At 44.3% G+C, this 19,166-nt stretch overlaps 1 protein-coding gene across 5 annotated transcripts in view; it reads left to right on the forward strand.

Moving 5' to 3' along the window:
• Positions 1-19,166, forward strand: part of LOC106610923 (kinesin-like protein KIF26A) — a 97,486-nt gene that overhangs the window by 70,081 nt on the left and 8,239 nt on the right. For 4 of the 5 annotated variants that reach the window (XM_045723485.1, XM_045723484.1, XM_045723487.1 and 1 more), the window contains 7 exons: positions 10,388-10,580; positions 13,393-13,596; positions 13,960-14,053; positions 14,518-14,780; positions 15,666-15,849; positions 17,103-17,262; positions 18,700-18,862. In XM_045723485.1, the coding sequence (XP_045579441.1) occupies positions 10,388-10,580; positions 13,393-13,596; positions 13,960-14,053; positions 14,518-14,780; positions 15,666-15,849; positions 17,103-17,262; positions 18,700-18,862 (1,261 nt within the window). Of the gene's footprint in view, positions 1-611; positions 1,871-10,387; positions 10,581-13,392; positions 13,597-13,959; positions 14,054-14,517; positions 14,781-15,665; positions 15,850-17,102; positions 17,263-18,699; positions 18,863-19,166 lie in introns of those variants that run through there. The other variant, XM_045723488.1, reaches the window with a different exon arrangement.

The following is a 19,166-nucleotide window of genomic DNA, read 5'->3' on the forward strand; positions in this document are numbered from 1 at the left end:
TGCCGGGCAGTTGACCGGGGTAGGGGTAGCCAGGTGGAAAGCATGGCCAGCCTTAGAGAAATGCTTATTGAAATTCTCAATTATAGTGGATTTATTGGTGGTAACAGTGTTTCTAAGCCTCAGAGCAGTGGGCAGCTGGGAGGAGGTGCTCTTATTCTCCATGGACTTTACAGTGTCCCAGAACTTCTTTGAGTTAGTACTACAGGATGCAAATTTCTGTTTGAAAAAGCTAGCCTTAGCTTTTCTAACTGCCTGTGTATATTTGTTCCTAACTTCCCTGAAAAGTTGCATATCACGGGGGCTATTCGATGCTAATGCAGAACACCACAGGATGTTTTTGTGCTGGTCAAGGGCAGACAGGTCTGGAGTGAACCAAGGACTATATCTATTCCTAGTTCAACATTTTTTGAGTGGGGCATGCTTATTTAAAATGGTGAGGAAGGCACTTTTAAAGAATAGCCAGGCATCATCTACTGACGGCTTGAGGTCAATATCATTCCAGGATACCCCGGCCAGGTCGTAACATGTGGCATAGTGAGTGTGCGCGTGTGTGTGCGTGCGTATGTGTGTGCGTGCGTGTGTGTGTACGCACACGCTCGTGTCAGTGTGTGGAGACAGAGAAAGAGAGCGAGAGCACTTGCCGATCACACCGCGAGCAGCCAGCAGTAGAGTGCTGACACCTCGTATGGCTGTCAAAGGGAAAAGGGGCTGGGCTGAGAAGAGAGAGCGAGAGGGCGCAGGAGAGAGAGAGAGAGAGAGGAAAGGAGAGAGAGACACGGCAGGACAGCTGCCAGCATTTCTCCGGCAGCAGGAGCAGGATTGAGAGCCGGAACGGGAGCAGGAATTCTCCCCATTCCCCTGAAGCCCCCCTAGCCAAGGCTCCACACTGGTTCTCTCTCCCCCTCCTGGATGTCTCTGACTGCTGCCGCCCCCTCATCCCCACAACCAGAGGCACGGGGCACAGGGAAGGACACAGCCACCAGGACTCCCTGCTACAGCCACATGGCAGAGATGTAACAGCATGGATTAACTGGGAGAGAGTAACAGAGGGAAGAAATAAACACAAACCAATTGGATGTTGGATGAAGAGAGAGGAGAGAAGTGAAAGGGAAGAAAAAGGAGAAGAAAAAGGAGAGGCTGAAAGAAAAAGACAGAAAAGGAGAGGCTGAAAGAGAAGAGGACAGAAAAGAAGAGGCTGAAAGAGAAGAGGACAGAAAAGGAGAGGCTGAAAAAGGAGAGGCTGAAAGAGAAGAGGACAGAAAAGGAGAGGCTGAAAGAGAAGAGGACAGAAAAGGAGAGAGTGAATTAGAGAGAGATAGGAGTAAGAGCATCTTGCCAAAGTGCTGGAGAATCTGCTTCTATTGGAGGTATTGGATCTCTGAACTGAGACTGAACTTTGGAGAGGCGTGGACACAGAACACAGACGCGGACACAGAACAGGTGTTTGTTTCACTGGAATATGTACAGAGTACAGAGAGGTGCTTTTCTCCCCTCTGATCTCTTCTTCTCTGCCTTCTCCTCTCGCTCCAACCTGAACACCTGTCTGGACCCCCTCACTGGGACCTCTTTACTATCCACCCCCTCCTCTCCTAGTCAGCTAGGATGACGTTGGTGCCCACCCCGTCCCCTTTGCTCCCTACAAACCGTTGTGAAATCAAGTGGAACCCTCGATAATTGTGATCAGAGTAAAAAGGACCCCCCTTGCCCCAGCAAGGGATCGGCCCCGCCTCTTTCTGCTTCTCTCTCTGTGTCTCTAATGCTAAAGTAATGGAGAACCTTGGAAATGGAGACATGGACCCTAAAGTTGAGCTTGAACACTTTTGCGCTCTTTGACTATGACCACTAACTAGATAATGGATTGGAAAGAGCTGTAAGTACTCTCTATCTCTCTGTCTTTTCCACTGTCTTTTTATTAGATTGTCCAACAGTGCCCAAATACAATGTAGTATTTTAAGTAAACCTTCATAATTTGACATGCATGTTGTAGAAAATATTTGAGAGAGACTGAAGCTGGTTGTTTGCTTCCTACATACAGTGCTGTATTGCTTGATAATCCTCTAACTTGCAGAATCTCTCTCCCCTTTTCTGTGCTGCGCTGAAATGCAGTTAATGTGTTTGAGCATGCATTCAGACCCAAGGTGTGTGTACTGAAATGCCTTCATTAGTATGGAGATGTGTGTTGAACAGGTGGGCAAGCTGTAGTGGGTGAGGGAATCTGAGCCTCTCCTCCCTGCACATTTTCCATTGAAGGTGAGAGGGAAATAGAAAGAGAGAGAAAAAAGAGGGCAAGCCATGTGACAAGCAATTAATTTCCCCATTAGGGTGTGTGTGCGTTGTTACAGAGGCAAGCGCTCACTGTTATTGCTCATCACCCATTGAGTGGCTCAGATGGAACAGCAGAATACAAACCTGACTCTCTCGCCTTTCAAGCAGACACACGTGCCTTTTCTTCTCATTGTGTGACTGGCTTTAACCCTCAAGGTTAGAGGCATACCCTGCAATGCCGTATGGGCTCCCAGAGGGACAGGGGGGAAAGCAAAAAAGGCAACCTATGAATCCTATCCGAATGTTAATTGTATTTTACTGTTTGTTGCTGTGTGTCTTTGTCATGTTGGCAGATTCCTTGCATCTCCACAATAGCATCTCAATGTGACTAATCTGAGAGAGAGAGAGAGACTTTCTGTTGAAAAATGAATGTGTAATGCAGCCTCCCTTTCATACATGTGCAGACTGAAATGTGCAGACTGATATGTACACAAGCACACACACACACCAAACGACACACACACACACTGTATGTGCCGAGTTTCTCTTTATTTTTTACCATCTCGCATTCATCTATTCCATCTCATTTTCTTCCTCATGCTATCATACACAGGCTGGTCCCTGGGGAGAGCCTCCTCCTGTAGCCCTCTTGGATGCAATAATTATTCCATCAGCCAGCGGTGTGTTCCCTGATTGTGCACTTGGGCTGTCGCTGCATGGGGCGTGCTGTACTGGGGAGGGGGCAAGGTGGGGAGGGGTGTGGCTGTCACTCCAGGGGGTAGAGAGGGGTATATTTTGGCAGCCGCCCACCCTGTCCGGAGGAGCCCAGAACAGGACTAATGAGCTCAGGATGCTGGGCTCTCAGGCAACAGCCTCTCACTGAGAGAGACACATGAACTGTCTCTCTCTCACTAGCTGTAACCCTCCCTCTTCACATTTCTCCTCTTTTCATCACTCATACCATCTTTATTTCTCTCCGTCACTCTCTCCCTCTTATTGACAACGGCTTCTTTGTCTCTTGCATCTCTCTGATTCTTAACTGTGTGACTGAAAAGCATTCAATGCATTGAATTTCCTGTGCCTATTCCTTTACTCTGACCTTGACTTTTAAGATGAAGTTTGGTGGTAACTGATACACAGTGGTGCCATATCACTGGCTGTTATAAGTGTGGCTGACTTTTACAGAGTTACAGAGCTGGTAGAGTTGCAGTCAGATATTGGCGCTGTCTTGCGAGCAGCAAGAGTTAAGACTGAAAGGAATGCGTGCGTCTCACTCAGTTGGCCAATCTATTCTTCTCCAGTGCTCACTCTCCGCCTCCGAGAGAGCGAGAAGGATGACAGTGGATTTTAATTAGTCTCATCACAGAACTGGATCTTACCCTGAGAGCCCTGCTAAACGCCAGAACAGCGGAACTGCTTAAAGACAACCACTTAATGAGACGCAGGGTCTAACTAGTCCACAGTACCAGGAGAGATCTATTTCTCTCACTCTCCTCACCAAATCTGTCCATCACGGGACTCGGTGAATGGGAGATTCTGGGATCAGTCATTGATTCCATGGGACATGATCAGGAGCTCCCAACAAGCTTCACCTTCATACCGGAGTAACATATGAAATAGCACAACGTTTCTTGTCACAATCACTTTCCCATTGCCTGTATGTAGGGCTGTGGCGGTCATGAAATTTTGTCAGCTGGTTATTGTCATGCAAATATCTGCCGGTCTCACGGTAAATGAGCGTTAATTAACATAAACATGTTTAGCATCTCCAGGCCTCCACGCGTACAAGCCGCTGATGCTCACCTTTGGAACATTTACATTTTAAAAAGTCAAATAAATCCATTTAATATACACCATCACAATAAATCCATCATTTATTTTAGGCAGATCTAAAGAAACATGATATGAAGAAAATGTATTTCAGAAGAACAGAATGTGAATCAGTCTATTGTATGTTTTATGGCTATGTTCCATGCAATAGGCTGTAGGCTAGTTCATTTAGCAGACAAGATATGTTTATAAGTCACGTGCCATTATTTTATATGATATGATTCTATACTAAAAATAATATAATTGAACTGAATAAAATAGAAAGGATATTTTTCCCATTCCTGAGCGAGTGTGCATATGAAGTGGCTATGTTGAGCGTAAAAGTAATAATACACTAGATTGAGTTATTTGGCAAATATTTTTGTGAATAATACAAACCGTAGAATGTCTTAGAAATCAAAACACATATGGGCTGCATGGTGTGACTGTAGCCTATTGACGATTCAAAAAAAGTCCCCAAAAAGCTTTAGCTCTATTCCATGCCTCAGGCTGCACACGCTGTTCTCTCATCAAGGGATCATATTTTACCCAACAGACTATTCTCAATTTAATCTTGTCTTTAGTAATATGTCAAATGTGTTGGTCCCATTTTTCATGAGCTGTAATAAAATATCCCATAAAAAGCTTATTTCTCGCATTTTGTTCACAAATTTGTTTACATCCCTGTAAGTGAGCATTTCTCCTTTGAAAGATCATCCATCCACCTGACAGGTGTGGCATATCAAGAAGCTGATTAAACAGCATGATCATTACACAGGGGCACCTTGTGCTGGGAACATGTCTAAAATGTGCAGTTTTGTCTCACCGCACAATGCCACAGATGTCTCAAGATTTGAGGGAGTGTACAATTGGCATGCTGACTGCAGGAATGTCCTGTTGCCAGAGAATTGAATGTTCATTTATCTAATATAAGCCGCCTCCAACGTCATTTTAGAGAATTTGGCAGTACATCCAACCGGCCTCACAACCGCAGACCGCGTTTAACCACGCACAGCCCAGGACCTCCACATCCGGCTTCTTCACCTGCAGGATTGTCTGAGACCAGACACTCGGACAGTTGATGAAACTGTAGGTTTGCACAGCGGAAGAATTTCTGCACAAACTGTCAGAAACTGTCTCAGGGACGCTCATATGCGTGCTCGTCGTCCTCACCAAATCAAATCAAACTTTATTTGTCACATGCGCCAAATACAACAAGTGTAGACCTTACCGTGAAATGCTTACTTACAAGCCCTTAACCATCACTGCAGTTCAAGAAGAGTTAAGAAAATATTTACGAAGTAGACTAAAATAAAAAGTAATAATAAAAGTAACACAATAAGAATAACAATAACGAGGCTGTATACAGGGGGCACCGGTACCGAGTCAGTGTGCGGGGGTACAGGATAGAGCACAATTGGTTGGGAGAATGTAAAACGTCAGCCATCTTCTTCTGTACCAGGGTCTTGACCTGACTGCAGTTCAGCGTCGTCACCGACTTCAGTAGGCGAATGCTCACCTTTGAATGCAACTGGCACGCTGGAGAAGTTTGCTCTTCACTGATGAATCTTGGTTTCAACTTTACCGGGCAGATGGCAGATAGCGTGTATGTTATTGTGTGGGTGAGCGGTTTGCTGATGTCAACGTTGTGAACAGTGTGGCCAATGGTGGCGGTGGGTTTATGGTATGGGCAGGCATAAGCTACGGACAACGAACAAAATTGCATTTTATCGGTGGCAATTTGAATGCACAGAGACACCGTGATGAGATCCTGAGGCCCAGTGTCGTGCCATTCATCCGCCGCCATCACCTCATGTTTCAGCATGATAATGCACGGCCCCATGTCACAAGCATCTGTACACAATTCCTGGAAGCTGAAATGTCCCAGTTCTTCCATGGCCTGCATACTTATCAGACATGTATGACAGCGTGCTCCAGTTTTCTCTGCTATCGCACGGCAAACGGTACCGGAGCGCCAAGTCTAGGACCAAAAGGCTCCTTAACCTCTCTAGGGTAGGTGGGACGAAATCGTCCCACCTACGCAACAGCCAGTGGAATCCCGTGGCGCGATATTCAAATACCTTAGAAATGCTATTACTTCAATTTCTCAAACATATGACTATTTTACACCATTTTAAAGACAAGACTCTCTAACCACACTGTCCGATTTCAAAAAGGCTTTACAACAAAAGCAAAACATTAGATTATGTCAGCAGAGTACCCAGCCAGAAATAATCAGACACCCATTTTTCAAGCTAGCATATAATGTCACATAAACCCAAACCACAGCTAAATGCAGCACTAACCTTTGATGATCTTCATCAGATGACAATCCTAGGACATTATGTTATACAATACATGCATGTTTTGTTCAATCAAGTTCATATTTATATCAAAAACCAGCTTTTTACATTAGCATGTGACGTTCAGAACTAGCATACCCCCCGCAAACTTCCGGTGAATTTACTAAACGTTCACAAAAAACATAACAATTATTTTAAGAATTATAGATACAGAACTCCTCTATGCACTCGCTATGTCCGATTTTAAAATAGCTTTTCGGTGAAAGCACATTTTGCAATATTCTGAGTAGATAGCCCGGCATCACAGGGCTAGCTATTTAGACACCCACCAAGTTTAGCCCTCACCAAAGTCAGATTTACTATAAGAAAAATGTTATTACCTTTGCTGTTCTTCGTCAGAATGCACTCCCAGGACTTCTACTTCAATAACAAATGTTGGTTTGGTTCAAAATAATCCATAGTTATGTTCAAATATCCTCTGTTTTGTTTGTGCGTTCAAGACACTATCTGAAGTGTAAAGAAGGGTGACGCGCCCGACGCGTTTCGTGACAAAAAAATTCTAAATATTCCATTACCGTACTTCGAAGCATGTCAACCGCTGTTTAAAATAAATTTTTATGCCATTTTTCTTGTAAAAAAGCGATAATATTCCGACCGGGAAACCGTGTTTACGTTCAAAGAGAGAGAAAATAAAAACATGGGGTCGCCTCATGCACGCGCCTCAGTCTCATTGTCCTCTGATAGACCACTTACCAAAGGCGCTAATGCTTTTCAGCCAGGGGCTGCAAAGACGTCATTCAGCTTTTTCCCGGGTTCTGAGAGCCTATGGGAGCCATAGGAAGTGTCACGTTACAGCAAAGATCCTAAGTTTTCAATAAAAAGAGTCAAGAAGCCCAAGGAATGGTCAGAGAGGGCACTTCCTGTACAGAATCTTCTCAGGTTTTTGCCTGCCATATGAGTTCTGTTATACTCACAGACACCATTCAAACAGTTTTAGAAACTTTAGGGTGTGTTCTATCCAAAGCCAATAATTATATGCATATTCTAGTTTCTGGGCAGTAGTAATAACCAGATTAAATCGGGTACGTTTTTTTATCCGGCCGTGCAAATACTGCCCCCTACCCTCAACAAGTTAACAGCTTCTACCCCCAAGCCATAAGACTGCTGCTGAAAAATTCTCAAATGGCCACCGGACTATTACATTGACCCCACCATTTGTTTTGTACACTGCTACCTCTACAAATTACCTCTAACCTGTACCCTGGCACACTGACTCAGTACAGGTACCCCCTGTATATAGCCTCGTTTTGATTATGTTATTGTGTTACTTTTTATTATTTTTTACTTTAGTTTATTTGGTAAATATTTTCTTAACTCTTCCTGAACTGCACTGTTGGTAATGGGCTTGTAAGTAAGCATTTCACGGTAATGTCTACACTTGTTGTATTCATCGCATGTGACAAATAAAGTTTGATTTGATTTTTGATTTGATATCCAGCAACTTCGCACAGCCATTGAATAGGAGTGGGCCACAATCAACAGCCTGATCAACTCTATGCAAAGGAGATACAGTACAGATACAGTACAACAACAAAAAAATGCATGAAATGTATGCATTCACTACTGTAAGTCACTAGGGATAAGAGCGTCTGCTAAATGACTGAAATGTAAATGTAAATGTAATATGTCGCGCTGCATGAGACAAATGGTGGTAACACCAGATACCTACTTTAAAAAAAAAGATGTCTTTGACCAACAGATGCATATTTGTATTCCCAGTTATGTGAAATCCATAGATTTGGGTCTAATTCATTTATTTCAATTGACTGATTTCCTTATATGAACTGTAACCAAGTAAAATCTATAAATTGTTGCATGTTGCGTTTATATATTTGTTCAGTGTAGAATGGCCCATTATCAAACAGGCAGCAACAGGGGCAGGGGAAAAAGGACATGTCATCCGTATATATGCCCTCAAATAGCGAATGGAGGCTGCTTTCCCTCAGTTCGTTCTTAAATCATGCAAGGAAGCTAATCCGGTTTTATAGCGGAGCTGCTGAGAAATAAATATAGTAGCAGCTGGGATCGTCGTCTTTTGAGTGGAAACCACACAGGATATTGACATGTCTGGGCTTATAAGAAGACTTATTTCACTTCACACATCAACCACACAGGATATGGACATGTCTGGGCTTATAAGAAGACTTATTTCACTTCACACATCAACCACACAGGATATAGACATGTCTGGGCTTATAAGAAGACTTATTTCACTTCACACATCAACCACACAGGATATAGACATGTCTGGGCTCATAAGAAGACTTATTTCACTTCACACATCAACCACACAGGATATAGACATGTCTGGGCTCATAGGAAGACTTATTTCACTTCACACATCAACCACACAGGATATAGACATGTCTGGGCTTATAAGAAGACTTATTTCACTTCACACATCAACCACACAGGATATAGACATGTCTGGGCTCATAAGAAGACTTATTTCACTTCACACATCAACCACACAGGATATAGACATGTCTGGGCTCATAGGAAGACTTATTTCACTTCACACATCAACCACACAGGATATAGACATGTCTGGGCTCATAAGAAGACTTATTTCACTTCACACATCAACCACTGTTTGAGGAGCATGCAGTCTCTCGCTGAGCGACAGGTGATATTCCGCCCAATCTCTGTGTGCCAAGGAAACGCACGGTGGTGAGATATTCTGTAGCTAAAGGTAATATCAGCCAATTAATTATGAAAATATAAGAAATGTCCTATTACTAGGCTATTCAAAATCAAATATAAAATTCGCTGTAACTGAAGGCTAACTCTGTAAACCACCCTGCACATCAATGAACCAACAGCATCGCCTAGGCCTATACGTTCTCTCCCAGACTCATGGATAGAACGTTTGGAGCGTAGCATAAGGTAACCAGTCCATCCAATGTGCATAATAATACAGTCCACACTCAAAGGTGATCACCAGAATTAGTTTAATTTTGGAGTATAGGCTAGACCAATTATGTTCCAAAGACACCGTAGACATTTTTATATATGTTTTTCTGCCGTGCATAATATGCTGTAGGCTATTACACAATCATTAATTTAATTCAGGTGGGGGTGTTTTCGGACTCATATAAGTATATGCATAAGCTCTAATATGCTTCTGGGTGTTCTACATGCAACATCTTAAATGCTTTGAGTTAATAATCACCTTAGAAAGCACAGTCCATTTGGTTGTGTTTGGCTTTGAAGCAACCTGTTGTTGAACTTCTTTCTTCAGACTGATCATCACAGTGAGGTAACAAAATGTTGTGAGTTTTAAAAGCATAGTACTGTTTTGATGATAAGTGTTTGATGTGATTTTAGATTGCATTTGCATTGATGTCAGAGTGATTAGAGGGACATTAGAGTACTGAGTACCAGACCATTACCGGCAGGTCGTTAGCAAGTTGGGTACTACAAACGCATGTCCAGAGTGCATAAAAGGAGATTACCGTGACTCAACAGAATCACTGCAACAGCCTTACCTGTACGTGTTTGACGAAGATACATTTATTCATTTAGTGTACATTAGCACCATGACAAGCGTCTGCTGGCCCACTGAAAACACAGGTGTCATGGCTGCTTTTCTTATGTAGACACTTGCAAACCCTTGCTGCAGAATTGGGCTTCATTGTGTCTTTAGCAGTGCATCAGCAATTGGAGTGCTGAAATTAAAGCGTTTGAGAATTCTATGTTGCTGTTTTGAAGTGAAGAACTGAAGCGTTTTACAAAGCCTTGGCCCCAGGTAGGAAGTGGGGAGATGAAAGGGAGGTAGCATTGGGAGTGGAGGAGGGTTGGGAGCGCGCTTCTCCTGTCGACTATGGAAGATAGAGATGCCTGGTGGCTCCTATGACGTCTATCTTCCTTCCTGGCCAGCATATTACAGATGGCTGGCTAAATTGTATGTTTTTGAAGTTAGGCTAAACTCTTGTGTTTGCTCCTCCCAGGGCAGCTCAGAAGCTGAACCTCTCGTCCAAGCGGAAGAAGCACCAGTCTCCCTCTCTGCTGCATTCCGGAGCCCAGAAGCCCTCCATCTACCCCACCAACTTCAGTGGCACCCTGCAGCTCTCCCCGCCCCCCGCCCCACCATGCCTGCTTCACGCCGTCTCAAAGGTCAAGGAGAACCCCGGGATGGGAAAGGTAAGGAGCGACAGGCACACACACAGACACACACACATACACGTTTGTACATACACACACACCCACCCACACACACACATACACGCATATACAGTATGTATGAGTGACTGACATTTTAAATGGGAGAATGCACAGTGGTGACACATTAGTCTATAGGCAACCAGTCGTCTGGTCCAGTCCATACAGATGCGGGCAGATAAGCCTGCTGGAATGTCATGAATTCACTCAGTTTGTTAGGGCCACATTCCTCCCTCTGAATGGACTACAGTTTGTGAGGGAAAGAAAATACAAAAATCCAATCAAATTCACTTTAAAGGCTAAAAGTTTGCAAACATTATTACAGTGGATTTCTGCTAGCTGCGTTCCATAAACCTGATGATGAAATCGAGCAGGATGTCGATGATTGGTCTATCATTAGCGTTAGTGCTATATAAACACACCTTTCCTCTAGGGTTTATTGGGTATTGTTTGCTGGGCTGAGATTCTGTATTTATAGAGTAGAAGAAGTCCCCTAACAAGATTAGATCCCACCTGGTTGGGAAGTCGCTGCTTACTCTGCCAAATTTCCACACCATTGAGATTTTGTCCCATATTGTAATTCTCACTTCATAAAAGACAGGCGTTATTAAGAAGCTTCCTCTCCCTACACCTGATTTACGGAGCTAGACATCTGTGACATCCACAGGGTTGTTTTGAAAAGGGAAATCAGCTTGTTTACAGCATTGTTCTGAGTCTATAACCCCAGGTTTCCTCTTCATTAAGCACACTGTTATGGGAAACTCAACCTGTCATTGTGTCTCAGACATTACTGAGGTTTGCAGTCACCTGGTTCAGACAACCAAGAGTTCACTGCTGTGAAACAATGCTTGTTTGAGGAACCGCAGCCAACACGATTTCAGTTGCCAACATTCTTTTGTCTGCGGTAGACAATTCATCCCAGCTCTTTTACACCTAATCTACAGTATGCATTTCTGAAGAAATTACTGAAACAATGAGGGGAATGGTTGCTGTGATGTTTTCTTATGCATTTATTCAAGACACGCATATCCATCCATGAAGAGTTGATGTCAATGCTGACCCAGACTACAGCCATTCAATGTGTTTTGTGGAGGGTTTGGACACGTAGAGGGGTGGCTGGGGGAAAATCCCAGCTAATGGATTTCTTGGTGGGATCTAGAGATAGGGGAACAGGGCCATTAGCAGAGAGGCCCGAGGTGTTAAAATGCAGCGGCTCCAGCCGATCCTCGCCAGCCCTGGTATCACATCTCTGCCAATGTAAATATAGCAGCTCTAGACGTTAGCTATCGCTCCCTGACCCGGTTGGCTCAGCAGTCATATATGGAAGCCCGGTTTAAATGTCATAGCAAATGTAATTTGCTCAACATATGTACACGTCAGTCATGATAACAGCCCCCCACGGAGCACAAAGAGAGTTTGCACTTGGCTGCTGGAACACTGGAGAGGAATTCCCTCTGTGGCAGAATGGGATCGCCACCACACATTGTTCCTTAGTGCCGGAGCCAGGATCTGTGGCAATATTTATAAACAAGCCATGGGAACAATAGGCCTTTTGTGTGGGCGTGCTGCGAATGACATAGGAGAGACACACAGAGGATGAAAGGACCAGTCTGAGGTGTAGCTTTTGCTGCCGTTGCAGAAAGGGGAGGTGGGGAAACAGTTAGAATTATAATCCGCTGCTCCATACCACAGGGACTCTCACAGGCATCATAGTCATTTTGTTTTTTTGCGATGGAGGTTTTAGTTGTTTTTATTGTCCCAGATTGAACTCCTTATCAATGTATGGTTGTTAAATCTCAAGCTGTTTGTAACCATGAAGGAGCGGGGGAGCGTGCCGATACACTGGTTCAGTGGATTGACTATCCTTATGCTAAACCCTAAACACACTGAGCTTTCAGGGATTTTTCAGAGCGAGGAGAAGCACCATTATCCATTCCTCTGCCTGACAACAGAGATGTTTATGTCTCCTGTCTGTCATACTACAAGATAGTCAAGGTTGAATTTTCACAATAAAATGTTGACAGAGTGAGTGAGGATGTTTCTCTTATTAAAGGAATCATCCGCTCCTACATGTTCTTTATAAATGGTATTGCAGTTGTCACAGAATCAAAAGTGTGGATTTGTTTGAGGGGGTTAGTCAGGGAGACTGACATAGATTAAAACACGCGCATACACCACACACACACAGCTTCACCTATAACGTGGTGTGCATGCAGATGAAACCTGCTCTCTCCAGTTCAGGAAGTGCCAACAGACACAGCTGGCAGAATAGCTCCACTTGTCATGGCCATAACATAGTTCCAACATTAGACTAGATGAGAGATGTCACAGTAGAGGTGTGCTAAATCAACACCTTAAACACGACCAGTGACATACCATCCTGTTAGGATCATGGTGTATCGTGACAACTGAAGAGACACAGAATCTATGGACTCTAAGTTTAGACTCAATACAAACAGATCCGAGAGAGAGAGAGGCCATATGTTCCAATGCTACAGAGTTGCTCTTGGTCCAGAGAGCAGCCTGCTAGTTGGATAATCCCTCAGCATGGTGGTCGGCTCAGAGTCAGTCATTACTGTTATGATTTACAATCTCAACCTTACACTGACAGGCTTTGTGTTGACTCCGTTCTCTCTCCATTACAAATTCCTCCCATGTCTCCTGTTGCTGTGTGTACTGTATGTACCATGTTATCTGCCTGTTATATCTGTTTTTAATGTGTGTGCTAACACATTTGCCATATTTACTTACATATATGTTCTCTCTCTTTCCCTCTCCTCTCCTTATGTTGCAGGTAAAAGTGATGATGCGTATCTGCCCCTCCTTGGAGGCTCCTGATTCGTCCATGTCCTTCCTGAAGGTGGACCCCAGGAAGAAGCAGCTGACCCTTTACGACCCCTCAGTCAACGACCACGCCAACTCAGGGCACAGGAGAGCCACCGTGGCCATCCCAAAGATCTTCGCTTTCGACGCAGTGTTTACCCAGGATGCCTCTCAAGTAAGGACCAAGCAGTTGCAGACTGTGTAAGCTGGCTGAGTGCAGTCCAGGGACTTAGTAAAAAAATGCCTTTCTTGGGTCGGGACCATTCTTCCCAGTATGGGCCTCAACAGCTGTGGCTTTTAAGTCTGGGGAATGAATTGAATTCAGTCCACTTATATCTAAGCTCTCATTTCATAGTCCAGACCTTACAGTCTAGTAGAACCATGGCCAAATGAAGATCAAAGTGGAAGGGCCAGACACTGAGGACATGTTTACTTGACGGTGATTGAGTAACAGCCAGGCAACTATGTTCTGCCCTCTAATCCCCCTATTGCTCTCTCTCTCACACTCTCTATGTTTCTCCCTCTCTGTCTCCGTCAGGCGGAGGTGTGCTCAGGGACGGTGTCTGAGGTCATCCAGTCCGTGGTGAATGGTGCGGACGGCTGCATCTTCTGCTTCGGCCACGTCAAGCTTGGTAAGTAAGCCCCTCTACTCCCCTCATCTGGCAAAGAAAAACACTATTTGTCACAGCCCGGTTTGATGTTCACATTCACAAATGATTTAGTGGTGCACGGGAGTGCGCTGAGGAGAAGACAATAGAGTTTGGATGAGCAAGGGCTAGTGAGAGATGGTGGTGAGGGGTGTCTTTCATTTTACCCACTGTCATTGACCTGGATTCTCACCCAGTCTTGAGGGGCTGTCATTTCTCAGAACAAGCTTCATTGTCCCTTTTGTTCTCCACTGTGCTCATCCTACAGTGATTGCTCCTTGAATCACCCCCTTCACAAGTTCTTATAGACACAGTAGATTCCCAATCAGCTGTACCCAATCCAGACAGCATATTCCAAGTCTTCTCAGTTTTAGGAGAGACATGAGCAGCAGGCTGTATTACTTGTATATTAATGTCTCCTTTCCTCTCACCCTCTCCTCCGTCTCCAGGCAAGACGTTCACCATGATTGGCAAAGACGGCTCCACCCAGAGCCTGGGCATTGTGCCCTGCGCCATCTCCTGGCTCTTCAAGCTCATCAACGAGCGCAAGGAGAAGACGGGCACGCGCTTCTCTGTCCGCGTGTCTGCCGTGGAGATCTGTGGGAAGGACGAGGCTCTGAAGGACCTCCTGTCTGAGGTGTCCATAGGAAGCCTGCAGGATGGACAGTCCCCAGGGGTCTACCTGCGTGAGGACCCCATCTGTGGCACTCAAGTGAGGAAAAAAGGCATCTAGACACGTGCCTGTTTTCTTGCCTTTCTTTGTTCTCCCTCTCCATTTCTCACACTCTCCGTCTCTCTCTCTGTCTGGTATATATTAGTGTCTGTGTATTGATCTGATTCTCACTGCCATCTACCTCTGTCTGCCCCAAAGATTTAGGCCTTTGTATTGTCAGTTCTTTCATCTCCCAGGTCTTTCCTCTGTGTACGCTGAGCCCATATTGCCCTGCCTTACCCATCTCAATAATCCCTGCTCTATATTTTCACCAAAGCCATCCACAATATCGACGTCTTTTCCATACCTTTTTATTGACTCCCCTGTCAGCATCCATCAGCATCTATTACCTCTGTGTTAGCTCTGGTCCTCTGCAGCACAATGGGACTAGTTGGGGGGATGGGGGATTGAAGGCACTGACAGGTGTTGCCGTCTGATGTTGTTTTTTGGGGTTCTGTGTGGACTGTGACTTCAAAGGCTGCCTGGAGTCCTGTGAAGCTCCTCACGGCTCCTCCTCCTCTTAGTAACCACGTGATGTGCCTCCCTACTAGATGCCCCCCTCTCCCCTCTCTCCACACCCATCCACCACCACATCCGTGTGGAGGAAAGTGCCCCTGCTCCTCCATTACCTCCCCTAATCCTCCTCCCTCTGTGTGCATATCTGTTTCCCTATAATTGCCCCGGAGACCCAATCTAATGGGCAAGAAATGTGTGCTTGGGTCCAATTAACTGTTTCCCCTCTCTCGCTCTCTCCCTTTTCTCTCTGCTTTCTCTGTTCCCTTCTCACTCTTTTCCCTCACTCTCCAACTCCATGCTCTTTCCTTCTCTCTACCCCTTATCTTTTTTACCCCCCCCTTACCCTCTCTTCCCTCCTCCCCCCCTCAGCTCCAGAACCAGAGCGAGCTCCGTGCCCCCACGGCGGAGAAGGCAGCCTTCTTCCTGGATGCAGCCATCGCAGCACGCAGCACCAGCAGGCCAGATGCAGATGAAGAGGAGAGACGCAACTCTCACATGCTGTTCACGCTGCACATCTACCAGTACCGCATGGAGAAGAGCGGCAAGGGAGGCAGTGAGTACAACTACTACTACTACTACTACTACTACTACAACAACACTATTACTACTACACTCATAACACTATTACTACTACACTACATCTATCAGTACTACATGAAGTGAGGCACTCTCTGAACTCTAGTGTCACTCTGTGTCCTAGTGTCTTTGACGGTGATAGTGTCAGATTTTCATTCATCATTCTGCTATTCTATTAATCATTTCACTCGATTCAACAAGTGCTCTGACCTTTTCGATTCTTCCGCAAGAGATAAATGCACTGAACCATATTTCTGCACATGAACAGAAAAAATATTTCACTGGATGATTATGGACTTAATCGAGTAAAGGTAATGACCTACAGTAGTTTAATGATGAGGACTTTATTATGCCTTAATGATACTGTTAAGTAGCAGATGTAATTCCACTCATCAGTTCTGGTGCTGATGATAGTTCTTCAAGTGTCTGTGTTCCCAGAGGTAACCATCATAGCCATAGGAGACTGCACCACACTGGGCTCGATGGTGGATAAAATCTGAATAAATCTGAATGGATAAAAATCCTCAAGCCTCTCATTTGTAATGTTTATGGATGGGTGCGCACTAGCCTCTATAAAAAAAAGTGACTTGCTTGCATCCATGTGTTGTGCTAAGCGGAGGGAGAGAGTGCGCACAGATTTTTTACATTTAATTGTACCTTTATTTGAAGCACTCCATTTCTAAGTATTGCTGACAAGAGTTTAATGGTTCACCGCCTAGTCTGAAACTCTGTAATTTTCTCCCAATCATGTGAAATAACATATCAGTGACCTACATTACATTACAATGTGCTGCCTCGCTGCTGAATAACATTTGGAGAAATTCTGCTCATTTTCCGTCTACACTGAATTACTGTATACTTTTTTATTTTATAGCACAGCCCCCCAAACTAGTCATCATCTAAAATGACAATTTATGTTCCAAATACAGTGACTCTCCCCCTTGGTTTTGTATGCATGTGACAACAAGATCCTTTTATTTCTGGAACGTTATTACCTGTCTGTTAAACTGAGACAATCTCAGCCCAGATTTGAATCACTTCAGACTGAAAGGCTTACTTGTGAATAAATCAGACTGCCATGTCTGGTCTGGTTTGGGCTGTGCCACTCATGCCTAAATGGCGCAGCAGCAGCAGCAGCACGTGGGAACCCGGTCTTCCTTCAGAGGGAGTGTCTGAATGTGTCTGTGCTGGGATATAACCTCACCTGGCTCTTCTTCCTGTCATCTACAGTGTCGGGTGGACGGAGCAGGCTGCACCTTATAGACCTGGGGAGCTGTGAGAAGGTGCTAAGTAAGAGCAGAGACGGAGGGGGAGGCCTGTGTCTGTCTCTCACCGCGCTGGGCAATGTTATCATGGCTTTAGCCAATGGAGCCAAGCATGTACCTTACAGGTAGGGGAACTTGTACTGTACTTTTTATACCTTGATTATGTAAAACCAGTGTCAAGTATGAAGTCGAGTATGTAATCAAAATGTTTGAGACAAGTTTATTCATGTACATTTACCTTCACTATCAAGGCTGTGTTTATCTAGCTTGCTATAGATTTTAAGATATGTATCATTCTCAGCCATGTAGTTTTTTATTTTATTTAACTAGGCAAGTCAGTTAAGAACAAATTCTTATTTACAATGATTGCCTACACCGGCCAAACTCGGACGACGCTGGGCCACTTATGCTCGGCCTATGGGACTCCCAATCACGGTTGGTTGTGATACAGCCTGGATTTTGCTACACTATGGAATCAGAAATGAGGTCAATAAACAGATAACATTTAGTTTGGTTAATGCAATGCATACTGAGGGCTCTATTTTACCAAACCTAACGCAATGGTAAATCTAAGTGCTGGCGGTGGCACTATAGGTTTGTGGGTGTGTCAGAAATATTTTAGCTATTTTCACCACCAAAATTATAGGCACATTTGCTGGCCGTGGGTTTTGCAGAAAACCAGTTAAGGGTGTGTCAAGGTTTGGCCCCTCACTGGCCAATCAGAACATGCTTCATGGCTAAATATGTGGTTGCTTCAAGTTGTGTATTTACGGCCTTTTATGTATTGCATTGTCATCAACTCCAATTGGAATGTTAGTCCGTTATAGCCTAGTTTGTTAAGTAGCCTGCCCCACATTTTCTAAATATGTTGAACATGTTTGCAGTTCTCCTTGTTCTAGTTGCATTTCTTCAATATGGAAATACATTGTTAAACATATGCTATAGTATTCACACGGCTATAGGGGCTAGGCCTACTGTAAATTGCAGTCTGGACATGGACATGCCAAACATAGTAAATAAGCAAGATTAAATTCACAAGGCTATTGATAAGGCCTAAAAGACAGTGTATAGCCTAATTATCAAATTCTAATCAAAACAATATCTTGTTTTAAATAGGCTGTCTAAATACAGTTACAGCACCATAGTTGATCCCTGTGGGCATATAACAACGTAACTTAGACTATGGAGGGTTACCAAACCTGGCGTTAGGGCTGGAAAATGCCAGTGCACCAGTTTTTACATGACAAAATTGCAAACTAACATGCATTTGACATTGTGCCTCCTAACCGCCAGCCGAAAATAGAGCCTGTAGTGTAAAATCGGGAAAATTAGCTGGGAGGAAATATACTAAGAGGTTAGAACCGAAAATAACAGTTGAAGAATATGAAATGAGTCTCTGGCACCCCAGACTAATATTACGTGTTAAGGACATTGGTTGAATGTAAACCAACACTAACGTTTGTTTGCTAGTCATTAGCACAGACAGGGATATAAGGCACTGAAAAATCCTGCCGTTTCATGAGCAGTAATGATAATGGTGTGTGTGAATGTATCATCTCTAGGGACAGCAAACTGACGATGCTGCTGAGAGAGTCGCTGGGGAACATTAACTGCAGAACCACCATGATCGCCCACATCTCTGACTCCTCTGCTAGCTACGCTGACTCCCTCACCACCATCCAGCTGGCCTCACGCATCCACCGCATGAGGAAGAAGAAGTCCAAGGTCTGTGTCTCGACTCGAAGAGCTTTCAGTATCATAGGCTGTAAACATTGGTATAGCCGCATGGGTATTCTCTATTTGAACATATTTTGATGAACACAGCACTTACTGTTTTGATGAGGGAAAGGCATAGATTCTCACAGTTATATGTTTTTAGTGATCTCAAGAGTGTATTACAGTGGTGTTATTAACAGAAGTTGCATTGTTCACCATTTCAGGGCCATGGTATGAAATGAATCAGGGCCTCTGTTAATGCAAGGTTATTAGTGCCATAATTCAGAGCTAGTTTTTCTTGGTTTCTCAACAC

Source organism: Salmo salar, chromosome ssa09 (assembly GCF_905237065.1).
Source record: "Salmo salar chromosome ssa09, Ssal_v3.1, whole genome shotgun sequence".
In the NCBI taxonomy this organism is placed as follows: Eukaryota; Metazoa; Chordata; class Actinopteri; order Salmoniformes; family Salmonidae; genus Salmo; species Salmo salar.